The sequence below is a fragment of the Chamaea fasciata genome, unplaced genomic scaffold, assembly GCF_029207755.1.
Source record: "Chamaea fasciata isolate MVZ Bird 193981 ecotype frontalis unplaced genomic scaffold, bChaFas1.0.hap1 SCAF_13, whole genome shotgun sequence".
Lineage (NCBI taxonomy): Eukaryota > Metazoa > Chordata > Aves > Passeriformes > Sylviidae > Chamaea > Chamaea fasciata.
The window spans coordinates 1,159,977-1,186,670 of NW_027094098.1; the positions used below are offsets into that span (position 1 = coordinate 1,159,977).

At 43.8% G+C, this 26,694-nt stretch overlaps 1 protein-coding gene across 4 annotated transcripts in view; it reads left to right on the forward strand.

Moving 5' to 3' along the window:
* The first annotated feature begins 452 nt into the window (after positions 1 to 452).
* The window catches only part of MAPKAPK3 (MAPK activated protein kinase 3), a 50,884-nt gene continuing 24,642 nt past the window's right edge, over positions 453 to 26,694 (forward strand). Inside the window, exons 1-3 of one of the 4 annotated variants that reach the window (XM_066195820.1) lie at positions 550 to 864; positions 1,061 to 1,162; positions 1,268 to 1,625. In XM_066195820.1, the coding sequence (XP_066051917.1) occupies positions 1,392 to 1,625 (234 nt within the window). In that variant the 5' untranslated portion in view covers positions 550 to 864; positions 1,061 to 1,162; positions 1,268 to 1,391. Of the gene's footprint in view, positions 506 to 549; positions 865 to 1,060; positions 1,163 to 1,267; positions 1,626 to 26,694 lie in introns of those variants that run through there. The other 3 variants (XM_066195821.1, XM_066195822.1, XM_066195819.1) reach the window with 3 other exon arrangements.

Genomic DNA, 26,694 nt, shown 5'->3' on the forward strand with positions numbered 1-26,694 from the left:
ACTGCCCGCTATCGAGTCTCATTGGAATAGCCAGTTTAACACAGGGTTTGGGGCGAACGCGGCCAATCTTCCCCTTCCCAGAGGAGCCATCGGGGGAAGGGCCGGCGGTGCCACCGCGCGGGCGCGCTGCGGTACCAGCCCGGAGCCGCCGCCGCTGCAGCCGCAGTTCTCCCCTCTGCTCAGAGCCGTTTACCCCAATGAATGAATATCGTGCTTCACATCAGCGCCCTAAATCACCTTAAAACCACCGCGGGGGCTCCCCGCCAGGGTTGTTCAGGGGAACCCGAGCAGTGGAACCTGAACACGGAGGCAGCTCCCGCTCCCTGCTCGGGCCCGGCCCAGTCCCGGCCGCTTGTCGGGGGCTCGGGCCGGTCCCGCCGCCGGCAGCCCGGCGCGGCTCGGGGCGGGAAGGCGGCGCGCACCTGCCCGGGGCGGACCCAGGCAGAGCCCGCCTTCCCCGAGCCGCTCCGGGAAGCCTCGGCTGGGGCCGCGCCGCCACAGGCAGGTAATCGGGCTCCGGCGCGGAGCTGCCCCCGCCCGGCTCTCGCCGCCGCCGCCCCCCCGGTCTCCCGGCTTCGCCTCACGGCTTTCCCGCCCCCCGCCGCCGCCTCAGCGCGGGGGCGGAGGGAGCGGCCCCTCTGCCCGTGGTAACGGGGCTGCCGCCGCCGGACCCGCCCCGGGGGTCCCCCTCGAGGCCCCAGCGGGACCCGCTCGGCTCTGGGAGCCGCGCCGTGGCATCTCCATGGACTTCAGTTGTGGGGTGGTTTGGTGGTCCCTGCCCCTCGCTTGTGGACCCCGGCAATTGACGGACGGCCCCAGGGTTCGGTGCCTGCCCAGGCAGTGCCGCTCTGGGGTTCAGTCCAGGTATTCGTGGTTCTCTTGCGTAATTTGGGGGTGTCGGGATGAGGCGGGGGAACCGCTGTGAGGATTTCTGCTTAAAACATTGAGGCAACAAGTGGTTGATGAGGGTTTATAAGCTCGAAGCTCTGTTCTTTTGGGCAGAGCTTAGCTATAGTGTCAGTCCGAGGCTCAGCAGTTACTCAGTTACTTTCTGTTGCAGTAAAAGCAGTGATTTATACCTGCAGACTGAGAGCTGTGTGCGTTGGAGCTGGGGTGACTGGTCGGCAAAGCCAAAGTGTGCTTTCCTGAGGTGGCCCTGCAGGTCTGTTCTCACTGGCACCTGGTCGTCTTGTTAAGAGAAAAGCGCTGAGGTGGGACAACAGTTAGTTGACATCAATTACTAACACTTGTTTACATTTTTACTCAGGACTAAATGGCGAGCGAATGGACTGTTTGAAGCGCTGGGTTTGATTGCTTAAGAGAAGGGGCTCTGCTGAGGATACCCCACAGGAATCTGTTGGATATCTCTGTTATCCCAGTCTCTTCCTGATATGGAACAAAGTGAAGGTGAATCTCAGGAACAGGAATCCCAGGCAGAGAGTCACTTGGAGAGCAAGAGCAGCGTGAAATCCTTGCCTGGGGGAACAGCCCATGTCAAACTAGAGATAAAAAAACATGCAGTTACAGACGACTACAGACTCTCCAAACGTGTGCTAGGGTTAGGAATCAATGGCAAAGTACTGGAATGTTTCAACAAGGAGACAGGCCAGAAATGTGCTTTGAAGGTATGTGTGTTTTGTCTTTTTTTTCCTTATTTATGGTTTGAAGGCCAGAGTTCACTCCCAGACTCCTCTAAAAGCTACTTCTTCTGTTGCTTACCTTTCACAAAGAGTGATGTGTGAAGAATCTGAATATGTGGAAACATTTGCTATTTCAACACTGGAGTCCCAGCTTGAGCCTTTTCCAGAATATTCTGTGTAGTTTCCAGAATCATGTTATCAGCAATGAAATTCTTGTGTTCGTATTTAAAAGACAAGCAGGAATGAGAACAGTGTCCTGGTGTGTTCTGGGAGAAAACTTGCTAGATTTTGAATGAACCTATTATCCAGTACTCACGAAGGAAACTATTTTGGACCTTGTGCAGTGAACAGGCCTAAGCTGTGAAATACTTAAATGTTTATTGATCTTCAGTCTTTCCTGTGTTTGAAGACTTTTCTTGAGGGGCATTTCTAGGGGTTCATTTATTTTCCTACTTTATTTTTACAATCCAATTTACCAAAGGATACTTCCTGGGAAAACACTGGTTACACCAGTAGGGCAAGTGAGTTTAGTAAATATTTATGGTGATAAGTACCACTTCAATAAATGGAGCAATAGCCATTCATTAGAGAGCACAAAGCTCACTTGCCTTTTGTTCTGCAGCTTTTAAACTCGAAAATTTCCCTGATGCTCTTAAGCCACATTATTAGGAAAAAAAAAAAAAAGCAGCCTAAATGAAGCAGGATGGTTCAATACCAGAAGACTGAAAGCAGCTGAAGTAAATGTCATGAGAATTACTTATGGGTGTTACAGATTCCTTGCAGGTGTTAACCTGATGGGTCCAGGAGGCTCTCAGGTATCCTTCCTTTCCCTAAACATGCCCCATGTGTGCTGGGAGCAGAGCGGATCAGCCCGTGGTCAGCTGGAGGCTCTGCCAAGGCCTGGAGATGGTCTCTACCAAACAGAACTGCTGTCCCCACCAAAGCCTTTGCACTGGGATAGAGAAGCCTGGAAATACCTGGCAGCTTTGGGTACTGAAAAAAAAATTCAATAGCAGAACAAGAAAAGCTTGTGATACAATAATTTGCTGATTAATTCACGTGTTTCCAACACTCTCGTGTACTTTATCATGCTCCTTTGTATTAGCTTCACGTAGCTGACTCACAGAAGTTCATCACAGGGAAACTGGAGGTTTTAACAGACTGCAGGGTCTGGGGTACATGCACCTGTTTTGGGGAGTGTCATGTCTTTGCATCTCTGAGGTGATCCATTAATCAGGTTCTTCTGGAGTGATAACAGCACTCATTTCTAAACTTAGCTTACTGTGATGAAGGATAATAGTTAATGCAGAAGCTCATCTGCTGTTTCTGCAGAGTTCAGTGGCTTTGTTGCTGGTTAGAGATCATTCAAACTTCAAAGGGTTTGTAGTCATAAGGGCTGGAAACATTTTAAAACAGAAGTTGCCTTTCCAGAGGTCAATCTAGTAGCAACAAGTATGTTCCAGAGCAAATTTTGTAGCTCTGGAATGAAGTATGAAATATATTCCAAAGTATATTAGCATCTAGAAAATGTTTTTTTATTTTAGCCCTCAGAGCTGGGGAGAGGGAGAAGAGAATGGAAATTGCTGTGCCCTGATAGAATGTCTTCTGCTTGATGGGTTGGAGGAACCTATGGTGGAGTCTCCAATACCTGTTTGTGTTTAGCACTGATTGACTTGGCTGATTTTTTTCAGAACTTTTAGTATATATTGAGGGCCAAAGTTCCACTTCTCCAGTCATTACAGGCCAGCAATAGCTGATGCATCACTGAACTTACCCTGTAAATGTGTTGGTCATCCTGTTTCCCGTCCAGCTGTGGAACATGTGCACTTTTCTTCTGAAAGGGACAGAAGTATGGCAGCAATATTAAGATGTTTATGAGCTCTCTAGGGAGTTTGAATGGCAGATAATAGTTTGCTGCGTGCGTGTGTGTGTGCATTTCTCATCGTTATGGATTTAAGTGCTGAATAAAAAGTTAAACATGCAATTAAGTAAAACTGCCAGCAGCCCAGAGAGAATCTGCTGCTCTCTGCAAAGATGGTCTAGTGAGAAGATTACCCAACAAGGAGGGATAAAAACTCTGCTTGGTTAATTGGCAGGAATAGAAAGATATTTTCCTGGCCCTGAAGATATTTGCAGGGGTGAAAATATTCAGAGGAAGTTTTTCCTTTGTTTCTTGTGAAACCTGAACTGGGCCCCACAAGTCCCAAACCTGCTCCAGATGACACTTCAGAGCAAATCATCCAGTCAAAGCAGTTATGTAAAAGGGACTGTAAGCCTGGGAAAAAATATTCAGAAATGGCTCCAGAGCAGAATTCTCTGTGTAGGGACAACAGGGCCTTGCCACTGCTTGTTCTTCTCAGGTGTGATGGCAGGGTTATCATTCACTTACAGGAATAGAAAGTGGAGGCTGATGAAGCTGTCACAGAAAAAACCCAACTGGTATGACAGGGAAAGAGAAATGGAAAGACTGAATTGCAAGTTGAACATGAAAAAAAAGGGATGCTGGATGGATTTTTTTCCAGAGGTTGCTTGCACATATCCATTGAGATTTATGTATATTTGTGGACAAATACTTCAGGCATGAGAGTGTTTGCCGTAACCTGCTCCTTGGAAAGGAAGAACATCACTCCTGCTGCTGAAGATAAAGTGTAATAGGCTGTTCCCCTTCACATAAAACTTGCCCATTAAAGCAGCTCCTAACTGGGCAGATGGCACTGCTTTCTGCCTTCAGGTTTTCTTTTAAATGGGAACAGAGCCAGCACAGCCAGGGTCTGGATAGAAATTACTCAATGAGAGGAATTTTAGCAGAGGTACTCAAGAGGAAAGGGCTTGAACAGGCAAAAATATTCATCCCCAGAGCTATATATCAGTCAAGCACTCCATGCTGTAATTGGGAGGAACTGGTTAGAATTTCACTAATCATTTTGGAGCGGGAAAACACAAGACATCCTTTTGGAGATACTGCAGAGTTTTGGTTTTCTTCCTGAAATACTGTGTGGCTTGGTTTACTGTGCCTGGCATTGTGATTTGCAGCCCAGTTTACAATGTGCTGTCAGCTTTGTTTCTGTTGAATTGAAATGCCACACGCATTGCTGTCCTGCTCCAGAAAATCTCATCTGGTTTCTCACTCAGACACATAATGACGTTTTGGCTGAACAGCACCGTTTCCAAATAGCGAGAACACAGGGATTTAGAAAAGCAGAAGCATAAACAAAACTGCTGTGCAGGACTGTGGCCTTCTGGAAGGTAGCTATGTTTTGGTCCTGTCTCCCTTACAAATAGAAAAGCTTCTCAGATCTCTTTCCATAGTTGATCCAGAAATAGCTGTCAAGTGAAGTCTAGTCACTCTTCTATTTTTATCTCCTGTCTGCCAGCGTGCCCCCTTCTGTTCACTTTACCTTTTGGGGCTTTAGGGCAAGTTTAACCTCCACTTCTTTAACACTGACATCAGCCCGAGTGTTCTCTGCTGGTGTTTGCACTCCTCACTGTTTTTAGGGAGTGGAGGAGACCAAAATAGCTGGTTACCTGTGAGGATAAATGTGAACTCCTGGGACTTGCCTTTCATTAAAAAAACCCCAACGTACAGCTCCTTGTTCTTTCTTTCCTTCTCCCTCATTTCTTTTTTGGCACAAATTCCTGCTAAGTGGTGTCAAAATAATACTTCATTGTATTTGATAATCTACTTTATTTTTGTGGAAGATGGTAGGAAGGGCTCAGAGCTGGGATTTAGGAATAATAAGAAGAGAGAGAACAGAGAGGTAGAGAGCCTCCTGCAGGGTATATGGGCTTCTCTGCATCTGCAGCTTCAGGATTTTGGTGGATGTTTCAGGATGTAAAAACAGTGTTACATGTCACTGCCATACTATTCATCTTCAGTAAATCTTCAGTAAACAGATGGTGCTTCTTTCCAGAAGGGAAGGAAGGACAATTCAGGCATAGCCACAAAACAAAGATCCTTGGAACTTCAGGAAAGCCGAGTACCTTGGTTATGGGTGCATTGGCACTTTGGGATGAGGAAATCCTGAGCAGCAGTGGTGAAATGCTTCTCCCCTAAGCACGGGGCACATCCCCTTTGTTCTGCAGGTGCCTCCAGCCACCTGACACTTCCAGGTTCGGGTGGGGTGTATGAATGGACCTGCTACTTCATGGGATTGTTTAGGTTGGAAAAGACCTTAAAGATCATCAAGTCCAGCCATTAACCCAGCACTTCCAGGTTCACCACTGAGCCGTGCCCCAAGTGCCACATCTACACAGACCTTATCCTCTAGAATAAATAGTGAGTTCAGCCATCCTCTGCCTCATGGAAAATGTGTTGTGCTGCTGAGTGCCAGCAGAAAAGTGACTGTAACTTGCTGATTTGAAGACAAATAGGCATAGCCCAAATGTTAAATAAAGCGAAAAACAAACACAAATTTGAACACCCTCCTTGCCTTTTAGGTTTGAAGAATGTTTAGTGAATGATAGAGATGATAACTGTAGAGTAGGAGTCTCTGCTGTTACGCATAAAAGTATTAGCATAACTTTCTTCTCAGAAGGAAAAAAAAAAAAAAAAGAGGTAATGGAGAAAGAAATTTTGCCAAAAAACAGCTCCTTCCCAAAATGATTCTTGGGACCCACACATAGGACGGTCCAGAGAATGTTGTTCTGCTTTCTATAGGTGAATTGCTGTGGATAGAGACAAGCGTTCTGCCTCGGTTTCATTTAGTCTTGAGCTACGTTTTTGTCTCTCATTCAATTTTAACGTTTCTGATTACATTAAATAGTTCTGCATGACAAAAGCTAATAGTGGGATAGTCTGTTTTCAGTTAGTTTACCCTGAAGCCAGGTCATGATTGCTCATAAACAGGAGACTGTACAGTCCAAAGTAATTGTTTTGCAAGTTATCTAAATAGCTGGTGCTTGTAAAATACCCTGCTTGCTGCCTGAAGTAAGATGATGACCAAGGAAAATGATGCAGCAGTGGAGAAGTGAAGGTTATTTTAGGCTGATGATTGCCTGTAGAATAGGAAATGGTGACAATCTTCTTAGATGCTGCAGATTGCATTTTTAAAAGAGAATTATGCCAGATTAGAAATGAAACATTTCAACATTTTTGGCATGAGGAAGAATAATGGTGTGCTAAGCTTAGAACTATGATGACAATTTGGGGAACCAAGCGTAATGGTTGGTTAGGTTTTATCCAGGGTGAAGCAGCTCTTTTGGAATGATGGTGTGTTTCTGGAGGAAATCAGCACTTTGCAGTGAAGTATTCTGTAGTTCCCTCTTACCTGCCATGTTTCCTGCAGAGCGTTTATGCTGGTTTATCTCTTGCTGCAGTACATTCAGTGTCAGTAACACAGCTCAGTCTGAGAAACAAAGTCCAGGAGCTGTGTTGTAGATCAAAGCTGGTTACAGCACAGAATGAATATGGGTTCAGAAGAGTTCTAGTTAAATGGCAGCCCTGTCTACACCTAGAACATGGATAGCATCAGACTGCTCTTGAATTTTATCCTTCAGTGCCAGTCTTGGAGGCTATTACGTAAATATGCATAAAATACCTAAAATAACTTCCAGTCGATTAAAAAGTGGGTCGTTTCTACTGCTAGAAGAATTGTTTTTAAACCAGTGAGTCATTCAGAGTCTTTGAGCACTTTGTACTTATTGGGGCCAGACTGGCACCTTTCAAAGTGTCAGTTGGACTAGTTAATTTTTAAAACACGAGGAGTTATCAATTTACTTTGAAGATCTGACATTCTTGACTGGTCTGCTCTTTATTTGAAACACAGCAAATAATTTAAAAACTAAAAAGATGGGCTCGGTCTGAAATAATGAAACCCTATGTAATATATTTTTTTTTCCAATGGCAATGCATTAAGCCTAAAAAGCAGAAACAGAAAGCCAAATGCTATAAACCATTAAGTCATCTTGAAAAAGCAAAACTATGTTGATGCTACTTTGCACCTTCTCTGTTCTCCCTCAATCTCTCAGCAAGCTGGCACAAGTTATAGCCTGACTTGAGTGGCAACAAAGCTGGGGAAGATCAAGGCGTGTTCCCCGCCTTGCCAGGTTCAAAGACCTGATAATGTTCCAGATAAGTGTTTTACTGCAGCTGCGGGGAAGGTGCCGAAAGCAGAGCACGTGTGTCCTCGGTCAGACGCCGCTGATCGCCTGACCCCCTGCTCGGACCAGAAGGCTCTCCTCTGTCCCCCCCTCCTCGCTTTAGAGTGTAAATCCTCCTGTGCCATTTAACCAAAGGAAAACCTCGCCGGTTTGTGCTAGTGGGAGTCTCGTTACAGGTAACTGGATTTTACAAATCAGCTTAAAGTCCAAAGGAGCAATATGCAAGAATTTTGAACTTAATTTACAATGCAAGTGTACTTCAGGTGCATTTACTTATGGTCGTATCATGTACGGAGTTTCCCAAATTGGAAAAACCTGATAACCTTTGGGAAGAATCAGGTCCGCTCCTGATTGTCAGAGCTCACACACATCCCTTTTTTCTTTAGTGTGTTTTCCTCTGTCTGTGGTAGCACCCTGTGTGTGGCCTGGCCTGAGAATAAATGGCTTCTTGTTGTCATTTTTGTCAGTTCAGTTTCAGCAGAAAGCAGAGATTATGTTCATGCTGTGATAAATTCACGGGAAGCACAGAGAAGGAAGGTGTCACCGTTAGTAGGAGCAAGAGCCAATGTGAATTTGAGGAAGTCAGTGGATTAATATCTTGCCTGTGAAGACTGTTCCATTTTAATCCCTTCACTGTATACAGTGGTTTTTCTTTTTCTTTAAACAAACGATACAACCTTTGATTTATTTACACCATCATGCAGCATTTTGCATCCCTAAGTATTTTGCAGTTGCTTGACCCTGAAGAAGTTCCCATTTCTCTTATGACCTGAATATGTTTTCCTGTTTTTGAGATTTTTCCATGATAAATATGTCTTTAGAACAGCAGACTTTAGGATGGTGTGTAATATTCTATTAGCAACAGTACAGCTGTCTGCAGAACTTTATGTCTTTTATGTCTTTTGGTCCTGCAGAGTTGTTTGAAGTCTGTGTGGCTCTTACACTCTCCAAGGACACAGTGACACTGATGGGAAGGGAAGTGGCAGGAATGTGGCCCGTGCTGGAGGTGCAGAGTAGATGACCTGCTTAATTAATTGGAAAGCCGTGAGAACTTCTTTCCATCAGCAGCAGTGAAAGCTGGTGGTGTGGCCTGTTTGGATTAGCGTATATAAACTGCAGGGATTGTGATATTTTACACAGACTTCCTAAGTATTTAAGATGATTCAAAGCTCCATAAATGAGATTAAGCTGTAACACTGCAGCATTTTAATACCTCGGGAGTGAAGGGGGAGAGGATTCTTGCTCAGCATGTAAATCACGAGTGGCCTCCGAGTTCCCGAATCTTTGTGATACCTGGCATTTTGCACTGAAGCTTTCATGGCCTGTATTAAGAGAAAACCCAAATATTAAATTTGTGCAAAAGGTAAATTTTCCTCCAGAGAAGTTTTCTTGCTGAATTTCTTAAAAAAAAAAACCAAAACAATACCAAACCAAACAAACCACCCCGAGTGTGCCATCTTTATGAGTAATTTCAGATGATCTCGATAAGGAGCCAGTCTTATTAAAGTTGCACTGTGCACAGATCTTAAGTCTTGCCAGTTGAAACTCTGGCTCTTCTCCATGGGTTTTTTCCCAGGATTTTTTTTTTCTTGAATACTCTCTTAAGGATGATGGCATTCCAAGTAACAGGCCCTAAAGCAGCTCCTGGGATCTGAGTCAACAAGGTCTGAGGACAGATTTATTGACACTGTTGTAAGGGGAGAAATCAGAAAAAAATGAATTGTTTATGGGTTTTTGGATGGCATTTCTGAGATATATAAACTGTTTGGGAATGGCAGGGCGTGGAGCAACTCATGGTCTCTTTGTTGTGCTGAGTTTTGGCTGGGTGAGTTTTTTTTCCCAGGTGTGAGTCAGCCCGGGCCTTGTGAAAACCTTTCAGTGCTGGTTTGTACCAGCCTCGGCTTCTGTCGTACTGCGGGGTGGGGTTGGGTGTCATTTTGTTTTCAAGGGAGAGCGCTTAAAAACTGGATAGGGAGGAGCTGCCTCACACACCTGTGTTCTGTGTTGGACTCCTGTGTACTCCTTAGCCCTGAATCTATCATATATTTCAGGGATGAAATGTCCTTAAAATCCCTTTCCAGTGCCACAAGGCCCGGCGTTTGCCAGTGTTCTCCTCGCCTGTTGTTCTAACACTGAGAAACGCTTTCCTTTACTTGCTTAATTTTTTAACCCAAATCGTATTTTATTTTCATGTAAAGGATTAATTTCCCTCAGGGCCTTCCATTTTCCCACATGTTGCTTTTAGTCAATGTGGCTTTGTCAGAAGCAGTCTGGTTTCCACAGCAACGAGTTGTTAGCACCAAAGATGTCAGAGCTCCAAGGTAGGGAGGGGAGGGGGCTGCGTTTTCTGGCTCCGCTGCTGTGCCACGTACTGGCCTTGCTGCAGCCACGCTACAGCACAACGTCCCCATTGTCTTCGTGAAGAGTAAAAGCCTTTCATTTTGTTCTACTCTTCCCTTTCCAATCAATTTACAGTCAGAATTTGACACTTGGGAGGTAGATGGAGTTTGATGGCTCCTTGACGCTTTGAAGCTTCCTGTTCTTTCAAAGCCCTCTCTCTGTTCTAAGGGCGCTGCTGCGTCCTCTGCTTTTTAAAGAGTTTTTCTCTGGGCAAAATAGGGCTTTTGCATACATACAAACCCCGTAGCAGTAGGTTTGTGATAAAGGGGAGCAGAGCGCTATTCTTTCTGACCCATGTTCAGTGTCTGCCCGTGAATGAGAACGCGAAAAATTGTCACTCCTTTCACCTTGCCCAGTAATGTGAAACCTGCTCCAATTAAACCTGCTTGGTTGGGTTTTGCGAGGCGCCCCTTTCCTTAGGGTGGGAACTGAGCCTCGACGCTATTGACCTTGGAATATTGCATTATTTAAAAGGATTTTCTAAAACACGGTTAACCTGTGAAATTCATTGCCCCAGGAGCTGAGAGGTTGTGAGGCTGTGAAGATCTTGAAAGAAAACAGAGGTTCTCTGAGCATTTCAAATGTGAAGAAACCCCCTGTGGTTTTAATGTACTGTACAAATTTGGCTGTGATCTTCCGGATCCTGTTACAACTGATAAATACAAAACTGTCAGGATAAATAATGAAACTTTGAGCTTTGGAAGGCATATTATTGTTTCTCTTGTGTTAAGTGTAGTGCTGCTGCAGGGGTCCAATATCCTCCTGTCTAAGGAGAGGGAAATGGAGCTGTGGCCTCAGCTCTGCTGGTGGCTGTGCCTCTGGGTAATGTCCGTCCCTTGCACAATAGTTTCATATGAGGGCGTGTCTTCCCAGGCAACTTGTACTTGTCTAAACTTGGGTGTAAACATAAGATTAAATAGGGGTTTTTTGCAATAGCTGTTCGCATTTAGATCCTTTTTCCCCCCCCTTCTTCTGAAGGGCAGGGCAGGAAGACACTTTGTGAGACTTGGCCTATGGAAAGGCAAACAGCGTAATGTTCTTGAAACTTCTTTTCAGGTACATTCTACTCCTTATTTTCACCTCTAATATGAATTAGGGTAAAACCCAACTGCTAAAGACAGTTAAAACCAGGAGCTGAAACTTTAGACATGGGTAGTTAATACTTTCAACTGGCTTAAATATATGATGAAATTGTGCCCCTCAATGCAGGTTTTAATTCAATTTTTGTATGTCTGCTATTGACTTTTAAAGGCTAAGCTTTGTACCTGGAGCTTGGAATAGAATTGCAAACTCCTTTGGTAGCTGATTGTATTCTTACTCTTTATTTCTCTTTCTTAACAAGTATCTGGCTTTGCATCAGAGTTCAAGGTACATAGGTTGTGATTACAAAGGCCAAGATATCTGCATTGCTGTCTTGTGTATTGGAATTAGGTGATTTTCCAGATTTATCATGTTTAGTTGGGAGGGTTTATGGTTGGTTGGTTGGGTTTTTTTTAATGTTTGAAAACCTACAGAGTAGCATCTCCCAAGATTGCTGGCACCAGAGTGCAGGGAAGCAGACTGCCAAAGTAAGAGTGGTGTATGGGGAAAGTCAATTAATTTAGAAACAGCCACACTTCTGGTGGATTGGTATCAAGTAGAATTTTTCTCCAGGCTCTTAGCCCTGTAATAACGTTTTCCTGGTGCTGAGATGCTGTTGTTAAAGGCCTCTTGAAGGTGGAGGGAGTGTGAGAGTGACTTTCCAGCTGGATTTGAGAAACCCTGCTTGCCAGGGTGTCTCTGTTGTGACAAGTGTGACTGCCTTGGCTTGGGCTGGGCCTCTGTGTCTGTTCCTGTTGAAAAATGGGACAAGACACTCAAGATTGCAAAAACTGACCTTTTGCTGCACTCGGAAGGAGGAGAAAACAGCAGTTTACATTATTGATAAAACACCTTATACTAGAGCAATTAGTACTGAATCTTCCCCATCTCTCTGCTGTGTGAATCAGTTGTGGAGGTGTGAGGGAAGGTGAATGCTGTGTTGTTGTGTGCATAAAAGCCAAGTCTCCCAGGGAAAATAAGGAAAAAGTTCTCACAAGTGTTGGTTCAATAAAACATCCAACACAGCAGTAGTAATTTATTGTTAAATGGTTCTTGCTGTTCGTGGCATTCTTCATTTTTGGCCAAATGAGGTCATAAGTGTGTAGAACTGCTTGGGTCTCAAACCAAAGCAGGATTTTCCCTCCATCCTACAAGAAGGGAGCAGGTTTTGCAGGAGGGCAGTTCTGGGGGAGGAGAATGGGTCGAGCTTGGAGCCTGGCCAGTCAGTGTGAGAAAGGGCTGTGGGACAGAAACCTCTGAGGGCAGCATGGGAAAGCATCCATGATCCTGCTCACTGTGGAGCTTCTGCCATGTCTTCTTTCCCATCTACCCCAAGCACCAAAGCTCATGAGGAGGTTGGTGTTCTCTGGTTTTATGGAAACCCTCTAAACTCAAACACCTGAGGCCACTCAGTGTGCTGTGACTCTATTGTGTGCTCAACAACTGCTTTCTAACTCAGTCATGCAAGTTCCAGGCATTTATTTCTGCTTCTTGAGGATGCTGTGACTGGGCAGACCAAAAGGGAAAATTCTGTCTTTTAAACTTGATCTTCCATCTGCATTTGAGCAGATTTAAATAGGGATGGCTTGGTGGGGGGGAGGTGTTGTTACTGTCACCACTGGCCACCAGCTTCTCGTGTGCACAACACACCACCTTCATCACCGAGGAGCATTGCTCTGTTTGATATTAAAAATTAATAACATTAATGTGTTCCATCATCCCTTGGTTTCCTGCTGTGTAGGGGATTACCACGAGACTACTGCTTGTCATTCCCCCTTTATGTGCACAAGAGCATTAAATGCTCTTTGGCTGGGATTAACACTGTTAATATAACATTAATATAAATTAAGGTTCTGGTACATGTTGCTTTTTATTACCAAGGGCTCCTCACCTTCTTTGAAGACCAGTATCCTTTAAAGCTCCCGACTCTACCAGGTTTGGGTCTTTTTGCAGAAGAGGTCATCAGGATAGAACACCCTCGGTTTCAACTTTTTAACTTGAAACTGTTCATAGGAGGAACTTTTCTGACCCTACTGACAAATCAGGCTGCATTGAGGTTCAAGCCTTCCAGTAAAAAAAGTTTAAAATTACTTTAAATTATATTGAAACTTTATTTAGAAAATAAATTAACTTTAATAAGATAATTTACACCTTCATACCACATTTAATCTAAATCTGCAAGTTATTTATTGAAATACCTTCTACCTGTGCACTGTAGCAATCTTTAGATTCCTGAGCAGGTTTTGTTGCATGATAATACAGAAATCTTGACTGGTGCTTTGTATTTGCACAGAGCAGTCGATGTCCCTGCTTCAGAACTTGTGGGGGTTTTCTAATTTTCTGTTTACTTCTAGAAAATGGGTTAATTACATTTATAAAGCACTTTCCTAAGCACACGAACAGAATCCTGTGCACGCTGTGAGCTGTCGGTGTGTGTTGGTCACTGATTCCTGCTGGGACATCAGGAGCAATGATCTCTCCCCCTGTGGTGGGACTGATGGCCATTAAAGGTCCAGAGCTGACTGCTTGTTTTGTTGGGAGTATTCCTAGGGAGCCCAAAATCAGTATTCCTGGAAACTCTGACATCCTCCCCCTTGTTTGGGAGAACCTCGTCTGCAAATACTCGTGGTTTTGTGCTTTCATTCAGTTTATTCCACGCTTTTTAACTTTTTTTCTTCTGTGTAATCAGAGCAGAAGTTGATTCCCTTCTCTTCCACCCCCACCTTTTTCTGCTGTTAATTCTCTGGAAGGATTACATTTTAACTACTAAATGTCAGTAAATGTCAACTTTTGCTTCAACCCCAAAACTTCAAATTTTTTATTGAAAATTGTATGAGGGGAAAGTAATCTGTGAGACATCACTCTTCACATTTTTTCCTTTTTTCTTAAATTCAATTAGCCACCAATAAATAGAAATTGTAGTTCTGAAGTATGATTAAATTTGTTGCTAATTTTTTCCAAACTAATAAATTCGGTGTTTTCAATATGTGTCTTTTTTTAATAAGGCACCAAAGAAGAGAAGGAGTATAGTTGCTTTAAAAATAAAGCCAGAATTTGCACTTGAACTTTTTCTGAGGCAAATAGAACTATAAAATCTCTACTTTTTCTTACATGCTCCCCATTTAGTGAGGCTTTTTCACCTAATTTTACTTTATTTTTACTAGCTATGTAGAAATATAAGCTCTGGTATATTATGTGCATGTTTCTTTTTTAATGAAATCATGGACCTTGTTAGCTTAAAATAAAATACATTGGTTTGCCCTTTTTTTCGTGTTTGTATATATCTTTATGTAAGAACATGAGAGCCAAAATTCATATTATTTAGAGAAAAGGGAACAAATAATCATTAATTACTGGGAACTGTAGCCCACTAGAGGCTTGTTAGTAACTGCAAGTATGCAACAAACCCAAACCTGTAGGATGAGTAACTAAACCAAAAATGGTAGATGCCTTTCTGCCTTCTTCCTGCAAAGGCTGTTGGAGTTTGTCTTGAATTGGGAGTTTGGTTTTGGAGCTCTGTTTGCTCCCTGACTGTGAAAGTAGAAGTCAGTGAGCATTTTGGGGAGTACTCAGGCTTCCCTACATTCTGTAAATGCAGGATACAGGAAAGAGGAGTCCCAAATCAGACAGTGCTGCTGTTCCATGTCACTGTGCTGTCTCGGTGCCTCCGACCCTCCAGTAACCCAGGGTTCTTTCCTTTAACACTGTCCCCGAGGAGTCTGTGTTCCAACTTCAACATTTACATCTTCCTGTCTATTCACACAGGATTATATTTTACATCTTAAAAACTTGCCAAAATGTGAGTAGAAAAGTTTGGATGAGTGAGGCTTTTATTAGCAGTATATGCCAAAGTTCACCTTGTTTTTTTTTGTTCAGGTGTCCCCACAGAAGACTTGGAGGTGCTCTGAGGCACGTTTACTATTTCTGCTGTTTGGCCAAAGTACTTTTTCCATGCAGTTGTTACTTTTCCGTGCAGTTTGAGAAGTCTGGGGGAGCAGTGGGAGTGTTCCCTGTGCTGTTTCCCACCTGGCTGGGCTGTGTTTTTCTGCTCTGTGCAGTGGTGCTGCCTACGGAGCTGTTCTGGGGGAAGAGCACAATCACTGCCCCACAATGACTCCGTGCAAAGGACAGGCTTGGAGTGCCCGAGGACAAGGAATATTCTGGGATGTGTCTGTTCCCCCAATGCACATGCTCTCCACTCAGCAGGCATCTCCAGCACCGCCTCCCAAATGGCTTCCCTGCTGAGGTGAGCCAGGTGCAAGGCTGAGAGCAGCTGGGTTGATCAGGGTGATCTGGATGATGACCCCACAGATGCCCAGGATGGGCCCAACTCAGTCTCTCAGTGTTCCTTATGAGGAGCAGCTGAGGGCATTTGTTTTGTTCAGCCTGGAGAAGACTGAGGGGAGACCTCACTGGGGTCTTCAATATCCTTTATGAGGGGCAGGTATTGATCTCTTCCCTCTCATGACCAGTGAGAGCTCCAAGGAATGACATGAAGTCAGGGAGGTTTAGGTTGGATATCAGAAAAATGTTCTTCCCCCAGGAGTGGTGGGGTACTGAGCAGGCTCCCCAGGGAACGGGCCCAAGGCTGCCAGAGCTCCAGGAGCATTTGGATAACACTGTCAGGGACAGGCTGGGGTTGTTGGGGTGTCTGTACAGGGCCAGAGGCTGGACTGGATGATCCCTGTGGGTCCCTTCCCAGCCAGGATACTCTGTTATCAAAATAAATGTTTGATTACATTTATTCAAAATTCTCTCCTTAAAATATAATGTATTATTTATTGCCCCACAAGTCAGGAAGTGTGAAATAATTATCTTCTAATTTCACCTATTTTGTTTTATTGATAGCGTGAAATGGGAGAAAAAGAGGCGGCAAATTACTTACCCATAGACTTGGTAAGACAAAAAAAGTAACGTTCACTAATAATCTGGTCTAGCCCGGTAGAACTGAGGAAAATAAAACCAACTAATAAGTATAGTGGGGCTGAAAGACATGGAGGTAATGACCCTTACTGAAAGAAGAGAGCAATCAGATAAATGAGTCTGAGAATTATTGATTTTATGATATCAGTTAAAATAAAACAAAATCAGAGTGGTAGAAAATTACTTCTTTTTTTTTTTTTTAAGGCAGTGTAGTGTCACAATTTTGTGTAATATAATGCTGAAATGAAGATAATACCTAGTTTTGATTATTGGATCAATCAGGCATTAGTAAAGGTAGTAAGTCTTTTATTCAAGTATTTGATTTTTTACTACACCAGAAAAATTAGGCTGTATTTGAGCAAAGCAAAAGAAGTTGCAATAAAAGATGCTGAGGGTTGTATTAAGTCATCGATTCCTCTGCTTTTGTAAATGATTTTCAAGCAGAAGTATGAGGTACAGATTAATAACTGTCAAGTCATCAATATGATGTTATGAAATCAAAACAAATTGGAAGACATGTACTTCTCCAGAAGATAGGAGAAATAGGCAGAAGTAAAATATTGAGCCTAATGCATGCAGATACTTGAGTTTATGCCTTCTGAGGATTATTTAATGACAGCACAGCAGCATTGAAGAAATTAAAAAAACTTTCTGTGGAGACCCTCAGTTATATTTGGTGCATCAGGGCTGATCTGATTCGCTACAATGGTGCTGGAACCACTTAATGTGTGGATGGAAGTGCCTTTGCAGCCTGCAAATCTCAGCATCAAGCGACCCTGCCTATCAAGGAAACATCAACCATCTGAACTGTTCCAAAGCAGATCGTTCTGGATAAGGGGTGTTTGAAGGCAGCGCAGTGATGAAAGCTGAATAGATGTGGTTTGAAGACTGCATCAGGAAAAGGCATCTCAGAATGCTGATTACTTTCCTGATGTAATTAGCCTCTAGGGCAGTATCAGAGTTCACTGTGGAAAGAAACAAAAATAACCACCAAAGTCATTGTCCTTGCTCAGGGAAAATATCTGTAAGTTGAGAGAGTGGGTTATCTTGGTGAAGGCATCAGATCTGTGACTAATGTGATAAATCTGGTGTAAAAAGAAAAAAAACAGATGTCAGGAAAAATGATGCTATTGTGAAGTCAAAGCTATGAGTGCTCTTTCAGGCAACTCCACTGTGCCTCTGGAAAGAGGCAGAATTGGGCTGGACCAAGAACTTTGCTTCCTGGTGGGATTGCCTTGGTCTGCATGGCCTCAAACATCTTGGTATTCTGACAAATTTGAGGGATGGTTTTTCCTGTGCTGAACTGAAATAGTTTTGCAGGAGTTGTTTGGGCAGAAATTTTTCAACCTTTTCCAGTAATAAGACTAGAGGAAAAAGTTTGTTTTGACTGCATAAAATACAAATGTAGTGTCCAGTGATTTGCCTGTTAGTTGGATTTGAAGTTTATTGAGGAGTGAATTTTGTTCCGGGCACGTCTTGCCGTCACCCTTGAAATTATCCCAAGTTCAGTCAAGTTCCAAATCTGTAATGATCAGTCTGCTCTCACATACACAAAGCTCCCTCATAAACAGCAGTTTTGTGTTGGTAAACTGAGCATTCAGATGTGGGAGATGTCAGGATCCATGCAGTGTTTATACTTCTGACTGTCTTGCACTCTGTATTGTCTATCCCACTTAAGGGTTTTTCAGTGCACACACAAAAAATATTAGAGTGGTAAATGATTGATTTCAATAGCTGGTTTCTTTATCACTGTTCAGTGTATGGATCTCTTTATTTCAAGTTAGCTTAGATCTGCTCTGAAAACAGGTTTTGGGTTTGTTTGGTTCATTTCCTCCTGGCTGTGCTTTGAGGAGTTTTCACTCTGATGGCTGGATCACTATTATTTTTGCAAAGTGGCTTTAAGGTAAGTTTGCATTGTCTCTACTTTGTGTACGTGGAGCAGGCGAATAGGTTAAACTTGTGAAATTCCATTGAATTTTGTGAGCTGCATGTGAATTATCTCAGATGAGGGTGGCTTGGTTTTGGTTCCCCCCTCAGGTACAGGTTGCACTTGAACTCAGTCGAGCTTTTTAAACCCAAGCTGTGCCCCAGCTGGGAGTGCCCAGGACTTTGGCAAAGGCAGCCACAGTCCAGGCCCTGGGAAATGAGGAATAGGCAATTAGAAAGTACCTGCGTGGCTCAGCTGACTTCCTGAGCATTGCATGAGACATCAGGAAGGACAAGAGGAGAATCCGGATTTCTTACAGTAGCACTGAGCTGCGGCTGAACCACAAGACACTTCTTATACTGCACTTTCCAGTGTCTGTGTAGAATGCAGAGGAGATGGGAGGGGCTGCAGATGGCAGCTCCTGTCACTCTGCATCCCAGCCTGCATCCTGACCGGGTTCAGGTTGTGCTCTGGTGTAGGGATTAAGTTGAAGGGGGAGGAATAGTGTGTAATAATATTGTGTTTAATGCATACAAAGGGGGCAAATATTCAGGTTACTCAAGCAACTTAATCCTGAAGTTCACTGATGTTAGAAAGGCCATTTTAATCATATAAAATCTGTATTTTGCTTTTGGTAATTATCACAAAGGCCTGTTCTTAGCAGGTAGAACATAGACAAATGGTTCTCTTTTTATCTGCGACATTTTATTTATTATGTATTTATTGAAAGGGTATTAAATGGTTCCGAGAAAACAATTTAGAGAAACAGCATAGCTGATGGAATTGCTCGGTTCTGCCATGTGCGCAGAATTTATATTATCAGGATTTATTACAGCTTCTGTCATCTCTGTTGAAGATTGCCAAATAATTTATGCCAAAGCACCCCATTGCAGTAAAACATGAGAAAGTGTCATCTAGAGACAGGTTTTGTCCCAAAGGAAGACCCAGAAAAGAATCTGAGGTTCCTGACTCCAGTCTCTTAATGGCAAGGACTTAGGCTCTTGACCAAGCCAGAGCAGCCCATGGCTTGCTTCTATGTAAATACATAATCCTGTCAGAAAAATGCATGGTGAAATCTTCCAGGCAATTCCAGGGCCATGAACTGCAGGAAACTTGGACTCAATGCCACGTGGAGAGAGTATCACACAACAACCTTCAAGGAGCACTGCTCAGGAGTTCAGTGGTGCTCAGGTTATTGTTGATGCTGCCATCAGTCCCTTCCAATAAAGCCTCACTGTTCTTCCTTAGTTTCTCTGGAGCCTTCCCAGTGAAACCTGCAACCTGGGCCTTGTCTGCTTTACTGCTAATTGATTCAATTTTTAGTCAGGAACAGGTAAAGAAGATGATTCAGGTTTTACTTCTTCATTTTTCTTTGCAAAAGTTACCTCATTTGCCTAAACTGGATCAGAACTTCAGAGTTTTGAGTTGCCAAAGCTGCTTTTACAGGTGCTTCTGTGTGCGCAGTGGTCACAAGACACTGCAAATAGCCCTGGTGGGAAAATAAATTGTATAGGCTGCGTTTTCTTTCCAATTTTTATTGGCCTGGCATTAACAGCTCAACTGTGTAGAGGAATATCAATGTATCTTAAAAAATCTAAACATTTCTGGAGTTTTGGAGCCAGCAGCCCTGTGTCCTCTGAGCAATGAAAAGGATCCTTTTTGGGGTATTGCAGGAGAGATGAGAGGCTCCAGGGCTGAAACAGGGAGGGAAGGTGTGGGATTATGGATGTGATGCCTGCTCTCTTCCATGTGTTGAATTGGCAGCTACCACTGTGAGTTCTATACTAACTTTACCTAAATAATAATGGCTTGGAAACAAGATGTCTGAGCTAAGGGTACAATAAATAATAAATCCCCACTGAACACAAGAGATTAGCTATAATAAGAAAATCTATAGCAACACTGTTAACAGGCAAAGAGCATGGAGATGGGAAGGATAGGGTGAGGAATGTGGCTATTGACTGTGAGCCCTGGATCTTAGGACAGGCAGGAACAAACATGTTTTGGAAGGTTTGCATAGGCAAAGGAGATAATGTTATCATATGTGGCCTAGATGAAATCTGGACTGAAAAATATTGCAATAATGTACAACACTATAGACTATTTATAAATCTGTAAGCTTTGCATTTGACGGTATCTTTGCAGAATGCAACCTTTAAATTTCACCTTTCAAGGGCCAGAGAGCACTGGGATTTTAATATCTTTCTATCTTTTTTCTTCTGCCAGATATCTGTTTGGCTTTGTACCTTTTGCAAGGTATGTAAGACAACTGTGTTGTTGTATCCAGGAGAACAAAGTTACCACACACATTGCAAAACAGCCAGGGATTCAAGGCCAAGGCCTGCAGAGTTGAACAGAGCTCAGAGGTGGGGAGAATTTATTTACAAACTTCCAAAGACATGGGCACTGTGCAGCTTTAAAAGTTGCAGTCAGGCCTCTTTTGGGCAGAGCAAGAGGTGGGGTTGTGGTAAATGTCAGAATTTTAAGTTTCCAGACATGTCTAAAGGAGGATGGCAGGCTCTGTGGCTCACTTCACTTGATTCACATTCTTGGGTTCGTTTCTGCCTCATTTTTAGTTGCTCTAAATAATTGCTTTTTTGAAAATGATTTTTTTTTGTTTGTTGGTTTGGTTTGTGGGTTTGGTGCTGTTCTGGGGTAGCCAGAATTTGGGTCCTGAAAAACAGGCATTTAGTCATTTGAGTTAAGCGTCCAGACTTCTGTCCTGTTGCTGCAGCCAAACCTTATTCCATTTTTCTCAACAGGCAAGATAATTTTTCTTTCTGATTCAGAGGCCGAATCACCCTTAACAGAAGTTGCCTGGGTAAGCAGGTTACAGAGTTATGAAGAGGCTTCACTTTCACATTCCAAGTCTTGAGTTCTTGTGGTCTTTTCACAGAAGGTTCCCTGGGATATATGAGTGAAACAGATATTTCTGTAGCAGTCCTTTGGGAAACAGCAGGAGTGTTTTTCCAGCAGTCCTTGCTGTGGCAGTGTGGAATCTGGAAAGTGAATGTAGCTCTGGCCTGGCATCCCCTGAGAGTCCTGTGTGCAGCTCTCTGCTTCTGCCACTCTCATGAAACTTGCCTTAGGGGTGTCTTCCTCTTTCAGGCTGTCTTCTGAATCCCCCTCACCCTGTAATGAACCCATGTATCCCTGAGGACGTTTTCTTGCAAAGGCTCACCTTTTCATTTGTTGTGTGACAATTGGTTTTGGAAATACCTCCCTTTAAACTGAGTGGGAAATGGTATTGTGTTTGCATGAAAACTTTATCAAATCAACAGTATCCCCCACGCTAGGAAACACCCAGGAACTTCTACAACTCCTCATGAGAAGTGAGAATAGCCATACTCTTCCCAAAATAGACAGTGGTTCCCCCTCAGCTGGGCTCTGAGGAATGAATACAGGGCTGTGGCTTTATTTTGCCAGCTTGTGTTTCAGGTGTCAAAACTGGGAGACACTGCACACTGTAGGCATGCAAAGAGTTCTCTGTCAGAGCTGGAAGGACTCAGGTAGTGAAGTGGAAGACCCTCATTTAATTCAGGCAGAGCAAGGATCTGGAAGTAGATTTCTGCAGCCAGACTTAATAGGAATTTTGCTGTGCGTTATCTGATCTGAAAATCCAGGATCTCTTGATGGTTTTCCATGGTGGTTCTGTGCAGGACCTGTGAACGCTTTTCTACCAATCTGCTGTATAATTTCATGTGGAAACTTCTAGTTTTGACTAAAATAGTTCTAATCTTGCAGTTGGAAATACGGATAGTGATAGATAATTATGAATTCTGGCAGAGCACCTCCCCATGTTCAAAATATCACAGCCTCTTAGTTTAGAATAGTCACTTCTAAGAAGAAACTGAGACTTCAGGAGTTTTGAGTTTTAATGCTTTAAGGTTTGAAAAAATGTCTCCAGATCCTGCAATAGTTGATATCATAATTTAGTATTAGGAAGTGTTTTGAAAGGGATCGCTTTTGATGACCTGGTTGAGCTCGCCCAGCACAGTTGTGTAATGAGAACAATGTATCACTGTCTTGATGTTCTTTCCCTAGACCTTCAGGGATTCTCCTCCCTCGCCCAAAGCAGAGTGCTGGGAGTGGAGAAGCCTGTGGTGGCAGGGGCACTGGGACGCTCTTTGGAGCTGGTCTCCTGCTGGTTGTGAGCAGCCCTTGTAACTTCCATTAGAGACTAATGTGGGGCAGGAGGGTCAAGCACATATCTAAATTTACCAACAAATAACCTCCTGCCTTGCTCATGCAATGACGAAGATGGATCAAGAGATGCTTTCTATAGGTTTTCAAAGCAGCCTCTGCTTGGGAAAGTGTTATATGGCCACATATAAATAAACATAAAGCATTTTTGGTGATGGGAGAAGGATTAGCCCATGGAAGTTGAAATTGCCACCATCTGACACGTCTTGGACAAAATCCTGCATATTAAGCAGGTGTCATCCAGATCTTCTGGGGTGTGGCAGGATGTTCAAAATTTGCAAATTCCCTTTACCCTTGCAGTCTCCACCTGGGGATCTGCCTTCCCAACCAGAGGGAAGAGCATCATGGGTGAGTGCCTTCTCCCCTTGCCATGCCTGCTGTGAAATGTTGGAGCAGCTCTGTGGAGGGAGCAGCAGCTGCACACTCGGACAGTCTGTTTCCCTGTTAACATGACTTTAGCGCAGGGATGTTTTCCTGTTTCCCTGGTGGGTCACATCCAGGAGAATGAGACTGGATGAACACACATTGCTTCTGTGACAGCATCACCTCAGGAGTCAGGAATGCTTCCATGGGGCAGCTGTTTTCAGGGTACTGATGTTAGTTGGAAGCAGGCAGGTGGCTCCTGAGTCCCTTTTCTGTTGGCCCAGCTTTGTCACTCCCTCCTCCCCCTGCCTCAACCCAGACTCTCTCAGACACGCTGACTTGTGGAAGTGAGCCAACATTGCAGTGTACCACAGGCAGCTACTGCTGCGGGGAGAGGAGGGGAAGGATGGTGCCTTAAGAAAGGGAAACTGATATGCTTCAGGTTAGAACAGATGGAAAGGATCTGATTCCTGGAATGATTCTTGGTTTTCATCAGTGCTTTTGCTACATCTCATTTTTCTGACCCCTGTGCAGTCCTCTGAGCATGATGCTGCTTTCGACAAGACATCAAAACATCAGACTTCCAAATATTCCTGAGATCCTCCTCCTCTTCTTTTTCCACGTACAGCCAACACAAGGCAGAGAGAGAGAGGACATTATTCAGGAATGTGAAGGAAATGCTCTTGATTTTGGGAAAAAAACATCACCTTTCCGTTTAAGCTGCTCTGTTCTACCCTTGTGGGGTCTGCTTCCTGTCAGCTGGTTGCAGGGAACATGAACCATTCCTCTCTAACCTCTGTCAAAGAAATGGAACATGGATGTTGGGGAAGGAGCCCTCTGCTCACACCTCTCACTCCACAGCATATCCTGGTATAGGGAAAATCTTTAGAGTGAGGCATTGTAGCTAAGAACTGAAATAAAGTGGGCAGCAAAATGGAAAGATGTTCCCTTCCCTCAGGATCACTGGGGAAGTAAAGTCTGCTTGCCTGGAGTAGCTGGGAGCTGTGACTGGCCAGGAACAGGGGTTCTCAGCTGTTGCAGGAGAGTCTCCAGGGCTTGGGTGCTTGGACAGGCAGGGTGGGAGCCTGGATGGGCTGGGCAGATGCCAGGTGTGGATGGAGAAGGGAGCTGTGGTCAGGAGGCTGTGGGTTAGAAGGGTGGGGCATTAACCTGGTGAGAGGATCTTGATTGATGATGGCTGGCAGGGTGTTTAAGGTTTCTGAAAGGAAATGGGAAGGAATGTATGGCTGTGTATGAACTTGCAGATCCCAGCCGCATTCTAAGAAGTGTTTTCCAGCGTTGTGGATATTAAAGAGCTCTTAATCAAGTAATGAGTTCTGTAAGGCATTAGCTGCTCCTGGAGTGTGCTGTGGTGCTTGGAAGGATTTGTGCTGGATTCTGCTGCCGTTGTGGCAAAACAGAGCTGTAACCAGGGGTGGCTGAGCCAGTGCAGCCAGCTAAAGCCATCAATGAGAATTGTAACATAAATAACAGTTTTACTGCAGTGTCACTTGACTGTGTTGATTCCATCTGTTGAATTCCCCCTCCTCCCCCCGAAGTATTTTTCTTTTCTTTCCTTGCCTTTCCTGGGTACCGGTTTACTTAGCTTTACAACATATATTCAGACAAAATAAGGACAAGAAGTCTTGGGAGAACAATCTACTTTTTCTTTTAATGGCTTCCTTTGCATTTCTAGCTCTGCTGAATGCCACAGAGTTTTGTTTCTGTTCACAGTCACACTATTCTCTGTCATGTCGTGGCTGTACACAATAAGCAGTTCCAGGGATCTTTATGCCTGGAAGACCATTAAGCTTCCATCCACAGAGCTGTGGATTGAGTTAGGCCTCAGAAACAGATACAGATCTTTGCTTGAAAATGCCAACGACAGAGCTTGCACAGACACGAGTGTGAAAACATACAGCAGCGATTTGCAGCACTAAAGAAATCTTACAGATGTCCTTGCTGCGGGCTTTAGGGCTTTGTTTTATTATTGCAGACAAGCTAAGTTGTCACAGGTGACAGCTTTTAGGATTGAGTGTTTGATGCTGCACTGGCCAGAGTCACTCCAGTCAGATTCCCAAGAACTGGGTCAAATCTCAGTATCTCTGCTGCCAGAGACGTGAGGTGGAGTTGCTGTCAGTGCCACTGATGTCAGGGATTTAGCAAGTCTCTCCTCAAGGTAATGCTTAAACAAAGAAGATGAGCCCCATGGAATGGGAGAAGGAAGATTTGGGTGTTTTTTGTTTATTTCTGGGTTCTTTGGATGATATAGGAATACTTGAGACAGACTGTGCAGCAGAAGAGAGACACTGCTTGGTCATGCGACAGAATGCACAAGTGTGGGTGTTGAAGAAGGACATGTCGAGGAAGCTCTGTCTGAAAAAGAGCTGGCCTGGGGTGGCACATTGCCCAGCTTTGCATGCATGGATGGCAACCTGAAATTCATATGGGAGGGGATGGGAAGTCAGCTAAAAGGGAGATTAGGTGTGTGGGCAGTGGCATGACAGGACAGTATCTTCATGCTGAATTTCTCTGCCAAATGGTGGGGCTGTGGGGGAGAACAGAGCTGCAGGAGTGGGGGGAGCTCATTAAGGTGTCAGCTGTCCCAGAATGGGGCTGGGGTGCAGACAAGGGTGAAAAGACAGACACGGCAAATGGCCACGGCAGGAATCCAGCAGGCAACCCAAAGAACCTCTGTCAAAGCCTTCCTGGGAGCTCTTGAGTGATTTAATCTTCATGACTGTAGTGCAGAACATACAGAGAAAAGCTGGGGGACAGCTCAGGTTTCTCTCGGAGCTACTGTTATCTGTGGTTAATGAGATTAAACATGTTCCTAATTTCTGTTTCTACCTTGTTTGGTATTATCACATCTGTGTTAATATTCATACTGCTGATTAGTGTGAAGGCTAGGAAAGAGAACATCAGACTTAGATCTTCTCAGTGCCTTCTGCCACATCCTGCTTCAGCAAAGCTGTGCCATGACTTACTGATGTTGGTATCATTGCCCTGCTGTCCCACACAGTAGTACAGGTGATTTTCATGGCAGTTAGAACTGGAATTAGAGTACTCGGAATAGCATCTACATTTGCTCTTTCCCCTTGTTTCTGTGGAAAGCGTGTGTAGAATGTTACTAGTAGTTAGAGGAGTTTCGGTTTTATTAAAGAAAAACAGAGGTATAAGACAAAAATAGAGCAAAATATAACAAATGGCATGGGTTAACATATTATTGGGAGGACAGGGGATTAGGGTTGGTTAAAATGGAGCTTAGGAACTGTGACTGTCAGTACTGGGAGGTGTGTGAGAGGGTCATATCCTGGCAGACATGTTCCGGCCCATTTCATGGCCACAAAAAGTGCTGGTGTATTCTGGAGGTATTGCTGTATCACAGTAGTTGCACAGAAGAATGTCAGAGGTAAGAAAATACAACTGGCACTTCAGAAAATACAAAGAGTTTTTTGTAATGGCTGTAGTTCTTGTGGAAATCTGTGTCTCGGTCTCAGACTGACCCCAAGACCACCCTGAGCCCTGGACAGGCAGGATGTGTCCTCATTGTGGGAGATTTCACTATGGCAGGTGTCAAAACTGTTTACTGTAGGGTACATCTCAAAGCTTTAAGTGATCCTTTATTGGCTTTGATTCAAGGCATAAAGATCTTAGATATCTGGAAGATCAAAACTGTAGTCTTGAATTTACTTTAGTTCTGTGAATAGCTGAAGTCATAGCAGAGGGAAAGTTTGATTGGCTGACGATGTGAGGAAGTGCCTCAATATTTTGTATTGCTGGAATTTTCTAAAACAGCCAAGTTTCACAGGCGAGGTCCGTTCATTTTGCTCAGCCAAGGATTGAGTTGTATAAATTACTGAAGCCAAGTCAACTGACTCCTTGTTATGAGAATTTATGAACTCATGGCTGGCAGGAGTGAAGTTCGTATTGAGGTGGTGGTTTTGGGTGGGTTTTTTTGTTGTGGGGTGTTTTTTGTTTGTTTTGTTTTGTTTTGGATTTGGTTTTTTCGGGGTTTTTTGTTTTGTTTTGGATTTGGTTTTTTCCGGGTTTTTTGTT